The following is an 8137-nucleotide window of genomic DNA, read 5'->3' as shown; positions in this document are numbered from 1 at the left end:
CGAATTTTTTGAGGGATTTGCATAGAAAAAGTAAGTGAATGGATTCCATCTTATGCGAAATAGACCAGAAAACCAGTAACATGTAAACAACAATACAGTAACAACTTGAAAAACATGCAGAATACAATTAAAATCCTTAGGTCAATACAGTATCACTGACATAAAGAAATCTTTTATATCTTTATGTATCAACACTGTATCAGTTATTATTATTTCAGCTTCTATAATGTTCTTAGTTCAGCATGCTGGCATGATACTGACATTAACACTATAACTGGGGCTATTGGGAATGTCAGCAGGACTGACCATGAGACTGCCTTGCAAATAGAAATTTTGAGCTGATAATGCAAAATGAAAAGTTATCTTTCATTATGGTTATCTTAGAAATTTCTCTCCAGTTAATTATATGGCAGAGCTGCTAAATATAAAATCTTGAACATTAATTTCTGAGCAGCGAACAAATTGCTTTTACCTTAAGTCTCCAAGGAGCTTTAATTTATTTATTTTTTTAATTGAAAATAAAATCCAATGTGGTGGTTTAGCTACATTAAGTACTGTTTAGTTGTACTGTATACAGTATTTCATCTGACTTCAGTGATTTGTGAATGTATGAGGGGGTATTAGAAAGCGTGAGCATATTGCTCCCCCAAGTGGTGTTACCATGCTCTTGAATCATTTTTCATGTCGTGCAATAATAATGTACTCAAAAATGATAATATTACAGCTGTAAAAGCATTTATTGTGATTTTCTGACATTTTCTATATAAAGTTCCATCATATTGTTGCACATGGTTAAGTAGCAGATTCCTTAATCACTACGCAGCTGGAAGCACACTGACCACAGCTTGTTAGTGTTCCAGCTCATACAGGAAAAGATATCCATCTCTGTCTCTCTGTGAAGAGTAACGATGAAAAAAAAAAATGATGCTTTAAGAAATACTCTTGAAAAACATTTTTTAGTAGGAAGTTTAAAAAGTAGTAAATTAAAAAGCAAAGGTCCACATCATTGTTGCCAAACATCCAGCACTGAAATGAAATCACATCAACGGTAGGATCAGATTAGTCCTCTCGTTCATTCAATGGTGTCCAATATGAAATCAGAAACACGAATATCAAAGCAAATATCCAGTATAAGCGATTTGATTCTGGATCTTGTAAAATTTCTCGGAACTTCTGTTGCAGCCTCTGTACACAGCTGAGTTCCTCAAAAGGACGAAAGAACAGGAAGATCCTCTCGCTGAAGTTACAGCCAGTAACAGAGTACACTATCATTGCATTGTCTGGATCATAGAAGAACAAGTATCCCTGCTCATAATCTACAAACACCATGACTCTTTCAGGCCTTCTTCTTAAAACAGGCATTTGCAGGCATCGTTGACATCTGCAGTAGTTACTTCCTGACCTTACAATCCAATTTCCATTCCTGGGGTTTGGTCTGAATTTGTTTTGTCTTTGCATCGACTCTGGGACAACTCCTAAAACCCAGCCGGTCTGCCCTCCAACATAAACCTCGTAGTAAAATCTCCCTTTAGACAAGCCCTTATTTTCAGAGATGTAGGAATAGCCACCCATATGCCGTGGCCCCTTAGTGAGAAAAGAAGGAGGAGGAGGGCCTACTATCTGATTAGGCACTTCTGCTTTTGCTTTACCTTTGCTTTTCTTCCTCCTCTGTGTTTTCAGTTTTATCCTCTGATAATTCTGTGCTTGTTCTTGTTTAATCTCTGGCTCTTCTAATTTTTCCTTCCCCATCTGAGCTCTTTTATCTACATATTCTTCCTCCAAAGGGACAGTATCGTGAGCGCTGTGTTCCGTACACAGGGTACAAACACGAGTCTGCTCTGTCCTGCAGAAGAACTCTAAAATTTTGTTGTGTTTTGTGCATATTCTGTCCTCCAGGTCATGCAGAGGATTAGTCAGTCTGTGTTTTTTTAAGGCAGCGACTCTCTTATGAGGCTCTAAATGTGTCTCGCAGAAAGAAGTCAAACAGACTAAACAGGTTTTAGAGGCTCTGAACTTATTGCCAGAGCAATAATCACATGGCACCTGTCCAGGTGGGAGTGGAGAATTATTCTCAGCTGTTACATGGAGCGTCTTAAAATTCTCCACAACCTCCCTGAATCCGGTGTTGACACGAAGTTGTAGCTCTTTGTTGAACTTCTCGTTGCACAGTGGACACTGACGTTGCTCTTTGCCTTTCCAGTGTTTGGTGAGACAGGCTTTGCAGAAGTTGTGTCCACATGGAATAGAAACAGGCTCAGTGAAGACATCCAGGCAGATGGAGCACTGGAGCTGATCTTCTGTCAGAAAACTGCTGGCTGCGGCCATTCCTGGAGCATGAGTTTGAAATCTATTCAGTATCAATAATAATACCTATTATTAATTCATAGAATTATTAATATGAGCCATTATGCACCAGAAAAATAACAAAACAAGGCTAACAACATGATGATAGAGTCACCCCGATGCTGCTGTCAACTAAACTTCCACGTAATAGTCTAATCAACAAGTTTTAATCATTCACTTTACTTTGAATAAACATAATTAAATGGATGTTATTAAAGGACTTGATCCTTACCTTCATGGACACAAATTCCTATTTGTTCTGCTGCCTCTTTAAAACAAACTATGCTGGCTTTAAAAGTTTGACTTTTGACTGCGCTGCAATGCTCACTTTCATTTCCTTATAAACGATTGAAATGTGCTCCTCCTCCCCTGACTCACACTCACAGGGAACAAGTCCAGGTTTCACTGGTGAAGTATTGTTGGCATCCACATGGCATGAAAAAGTATGCAGGTAAAAATGTACTATAAAAACAACAAACTATAAGCAGAATTCAAAGTATTAAAATACTCATCCTAGATATATCTAATAAATAGTTTTCTACATAAACCAGGGGAGCTGAGCCCCGCCTTGTATGCAGACCTGTTTCCTGTCTTTGTACACAAACTGTTCTGTTTGCTTTCATTTCCTTGTAAATGATATGAAAATAGCTCCATGCTCTGCTGAGTACCACTCCCTTTGACTTGTTTATTTATGACCCTCACCTCTTAACAGCCCTGAAAAGCAAATAATGATATTAAATGACTGAGAGCATGAGTTATATAAGCACTACTGTCTTTAATTATCTCTTACTGCAATCACTAAATTAACTTATTTACAAAAGCCACGAGAAGCGACTTTGAGTGTCTTAATCTTGAAAACCTCTCTTCTTGTAGCAAGCAGGTTACTTGTACAACCTCTGTTCTTAAAGGGTTAATTTCCACAGCTATGTTTGTGTGTTTCGCTCACAGGAATGAACTATTGTGCAATATTCCTTCCTTTACCTGGACATTTGACTGAAGTTCTTGTTTCTAATTGTGGTTGCCTGAGTTTTAAAACCACCGAGAAACAGATAGTGCAAAGTTTTACTTGGTCAACAAGTTATATGATAATGTTTTATTTTCCTCTATAAAACTAAAGCTAAGCACTTTACACACTTTTAGTGCTACCAGCATGACTATAATCCGTTTTGTTTTATTTTTCTCATTTCAGATTCCATTTGGCATCAGCATGTCACACTGACAGCTGGCTTCTCACATATTTGTATAGCTTTGTGTCAGTCAGTTGTCCAGCTGCCATTAACTTAATCTCCCATCCCCTTAAACACCATTCAGCATCTTGCCACCCCTTTATCCATATGCACAAATCTCAATTGCAAGCTAACCAGTAAATATGTCAGGTCTTTCTAATGTCCATCCAGCGTTCTGCTACATGTAGACAAGAACTACTTTATATTTGGGTGGAGTAGATCCAGCATTCTTGTGGTGTGCACGCTGACTCACTTACATGGCTTACTGGAACACAAATCTTATTTGTTTCAGCTGTGCTTTTACTGTAATCAAAGTAAAAGAAAAAATATTTTTGCCGGGAAAAAGTTTTGTAAGTTAGTAGAAATATGAGAGGATGAGGAGGCAGGAAACACGAAAGAACAGGTGAAAGGATAGACGGGCTCAGTCATGTAAGCCATGAAGGCATGGCAATGAAACTTTGATTGAAACTATATACCTGTGGTTTCTAATATAACTGCTAAGAATAAGATATATTTACCAAAAAGAGTGTCTATCAGGAGTGCTTGTTTTCTTAATTTAATTCTTTTCTTTCCTAAATAACAAATCATTTATTTTGCTTAAACCTTTTTTTTTTTTTTTTTTTTTTTTTTTTTAAATGCTGCTAAATTGCTGCTTATTTTTGTTTCTGTCGGACTAATAAGGCTTTACATCAAGTTATTGTGTATCAACACATAAACACCACTGAACTGATACTACTGAATGGCCCCCAGATCAGGGGCGGATCTAGAGAATTTTTTTAGGGTGGCATGGAAAACAAATGGGGTGGCAAAATCAAAGCCTTTAAAAAAACAAAAAACAAACAAAACAAAACCAAAACACACATATGCAGGTGTTACATATGGTTAAAACGATTCAAATGCAGTAATTATACACATGTCATATAAATATGGTCTATAACGTAATTATTTTCTGTAGCCCACATAATTAAACATTTCAGTTACATAAAACATGTGAATTTTGATTTTATGTACTGTATAGCCTGTATAATAAATAAGTATGTAGCCCAATAAGTATAAAATCCAGAAAGCTACACAACATGGGGTGGTTTATTTACAAACAAGTCTAACTTGAGTTTTACACTATTTTTGTTAGAAATAATCAAATTGTTACATGCTTAAATTTACACAAAGTGTTAGAAATCTGAATTTACAGTTATTTTTTCATTGACATATTATATTAACATAACTGATATGGAATCACACAAAAAACATAAAATCCTAGTAGCAGTTATAATTTTTTACTGTAAAAACCACAGACATGTTTAATTATTTATTTTCATAACTTGAAATGCAAATATAAATTGTAAATTTTGAAAACTTATGCACAAATTTTGTAAACAATAAAGTTCTATGCAACTATTTATCTAAAAATGCAGCTAATGCATCTGGCAGTTTGTTGTTGTTGTTGTTTTTTTTATTTTATATACAACCATATAAAAATACTGCTATAACTAAAATGAGAGAACAATCAGGTGTCACAATAAGATGACCCACAAATTATTTGTGACAGTAAAAATAAAATAAAATAAATAAATAATGTGTCCGCCTCAAGACAGAGGAGACACCACAGGGATAAACCCTGCAGGCCTGACAACAGGTGTATCACTCCACCTGGAGACAGTGTTTACATGACAATCTGCCTTTGTGACATTCATTAGTGCCCTCACTGACACACAAAACAAAACAACGAATCCAAAACACACTAACTATACACTCCACGCTTAACGTCACAAATCTCCCACATCTCAAAACTCGCTGTCGACATCGCTCTCTCGCTGCTCTCTTCTTAAACAACCAAATACCACATGTTGTCTTTTTTTTTTTATTAGTTAAAATCGTACATGTTTCCACCAGCAGGAAAGAAGTGGCTACCCCCCCCCCCCCCTTTTTTTTTTTTAAACTGTTTTCGTGCTGTCCTTAGAAAATGCTTTAAAAAAAATCCTTCCGCACTAAACATGTGTATAACTTACATGTGTAAGTTTATAAAACTCACCTTCATTCCATTTTCAGAGTGTGACAACCAACCACCTGTGTGAAATCTGAAATGCCCATGGTGTTGATTCAAAATGTGATCTGGCACGATCATAGTCATCGGTTGCTACTGAAAACAAGAAATAAATCCGGTCGGCACTATGGGTTGAACCATTTGTTAATGGTGGCGAGGGGTTAACACTATGTAATATATTCAGTTTTATAATTTATATTCAGTGTTAATAATAGCTAGGCTCAAAGTGTTAATGCTATCTTATTTTGATAAACAACTCTGTCGTATGTAACACTTGGGTGGAAATAGGGATGGCAAGAAATCATTTTGCCACCATTCTAGATCTGCCCCTGCCCAAGATCTGCGAGAAGATCCCCCAAGACACCAACTGTGTATCATTAGGAGCACCATCAGGTATACACACATGCATGTGGGGGCCATACAAACTAACATTTTGAGTTACTGGACTACTGGTAATGGACTAGCCTGCTGCATCATTTTCCCGCTTTGATTTGGTTGATAATTTTCATTTCCGTCAAACAATGTGGCGTCATTTCATCCCTAACACATTACTCAGTCCATATCAGTACATTTATCCAGCATGATTTTTCTTCCCCATTAAGATCTCAAGTGTTCATTTAATTGATTTGAGAAGCGTATTTTACAAAATCCTGATCTTTTTTTCTTTGTCTATGAGGAGCGTGTCCTCATTTTGTTTGGGACAAGCACAAAGATGTATGTGCCACCAAGCACGGATATCTTTGTGCTTGGTCATTCCCACCATGTTTTTCCCTGTATAAGCTTTATATAGGAAAACTGACATGTCAGTCTTAAAGCAGCAAACTTAAAAAGGTTTTCTCAGTGTACTCGATTCTCATTCCAGCTAAAACGAATAGATAAGTGTATTGGTGAAGCAATATGATGACTATACATGTTTCTATAAAGCTGAGGTAAGTCCATGTCTCTCACTGAGTCGCACCAGCTCTATAAGCTTTTTGAAAATTGACAGTGAAAGGTTTTGCTCAACAGTTAAGTGCCTCATTTGTTGTATGTTTCATTTCATAATGCACCAAATATATTAGTTTTTCCTGCTTGGCACCCAGACTGCAAGGATCTGATTATACATGCAGAATGCGGTTTGGCATTGTCTTACTGAATTAAGCAAGGTCTTCCCCTGGAAAAAGATCTCTGGAAAAAAGCATTTGTCACTCCAAAACTTGTATATATCATTCGGCATTAATGGTCAGTGTTGGGAAGGTTACTTTTAAAATGTATTCCATTACAGATTACAGAATACATGCCCCAAAATGTATTCTGTAACGTATTCCGTTACGTTACTCAATGAGAGTAACGTATTCTGAATACTTTGGATTACTTAATATATTATCATGCTGTTTACAACTACATGAATGTACTATTGCTGTGATTTATTACTGTTACTGAAGGTCCGCGGCTCCGAACCGTAGTAAAGGGACCTCTGGCTAATACGGTGGGTTCTGTGTCGGCTCGTAGCTGAAAACTAGCTTTACTTTGTTGTCTGGGTCAACTTTGCTAGCAGAGACAGAGAGAGGCGTTGAAAGGCTGCTCCAACAGAACTTATTGTTTCAGAGGAAAACACGAACACGGTGTACAGTCGAGTCTTAATAGCTTACTTACAGCTGGGCTCGTCAGGCTCTCTTCTTGGCTGCAGTGGTTATTATTATATTTACATGCTTCCAGCTCCCGTTTCTGCTCGATGACAGCTCGTACTTTTCCTTTTTCTCCCTCCCTCGCTCACAGACACATAACGGGTATGGCAGTCCATTCTCCCTGCAGCACGGACTACACTGCCCATGATGCTACATTCTTTAGAGCTATACCTGTAGCATTCTGCCTGTTAGCTTAGCACAACAACAACAAGGCGCTCTCTCACCCAGGAAACACGCAGAGAGAGAGCGTCACCCTGTAACCATGGCAACCGTAACGCTGCCTGGAACAACAGAACGTAGCTGTCAAACAAAACCCAAACAGTCCTGACCCGCCACAATATGAAACAGGGAAGTACCGCCGTGTAATCCATTTATTTCAACAAAGTAACTGTATTCTAAATACCACCTTTTTAAACGGTAACTGTAACGGAATACAGTTACTCATATTTTGTATTTTAAATACGTAACGGCGGTACATGTATTCCGTTACTCCCCAACACTGTTAATGGTGCAGTTACAGAGCAAGTTATTCATGCCATGTGCATTAATGCCCTCCACTTCATCATAGATGCTGCTTTTTAGACTTATGGACTGATAGCAAGCTGGATGGTCGTCTCTTGTGATTTCCTAAAAGATATTTTCACATTTTATTCATCATATCACCAACAGTTATCTCCCCCTTTTTTTTAATTTATGTTTTATTAATCACAGTGGGGGGAAACAAAACAAAACCAAAACAAACAAACAAACCAGAACATAGAATGAGATTATACAAAATCGGGCATCCCATTTTGTACATATTTCAACCATTTCAACCAGTAATCCTCAAATGAGTCCGCCTGCAACTTTAGCCTAAA

General features: G+C 37.3%; 1 protein-coding gene across 2 annotated transcripts; it reads right to left on the bottom strand.

Annotated features, from left to right (window-relative positions):
• Positions 1 to 1059: 1059 nt before the first annotated feature.
• On the bottom strand, positions 1060 to 2676 carry LOC102790181 (nuclear factor 7, ovary-like). 2 transcript variants are annotated; one of them, XM_006795878.2, is made up of 2 exons: positions 2576 to 2676; positions 1060 to 2347 (listed from the first exon to the last, which is right to left on the bottom strand). In XM_006795878.2, exon 2 carries the CDS (start codon positions 2323 to 2325, stop codon positions 1060 to 1062), a length of 1266 nt encoding a protein of 421 aa, XP_006795941.2. In that variant the 5' UTR covers positions 2326 to 2347; positions 2576 to 2676. The 2 variants fall into 2 exon arrangements, with proteins under 2 accessions (XP_006795941.2, XP_035765858.2); XM_035909965.2 differs by having other exon boundaries at positions 1060 to 2327.
• Positions 2677 to 8137: the final 5461 nt, after the last annotated feature.

The sequence above is a fragment of the Neolamprologus brichardi genome, chromosome 11 (assembly GCF_056152115.1).
Source record: "Neolamprologus brichardi isolate AB-2024 chromosome 11, ASM5615211v1, whole genome shotgun sequence".
Classification (NCBI taxonomy): Eukaryota; Metazoa; Chordata; class Actinopteri; order Cichliformes; family Cichlidae; genus Neolamprologus; species Neolamprologus brichardi.
Note: the sequence above shows the minus strand (reverse complement) of the source record. Positions and strands in the feature narration are given on the sequence as shown.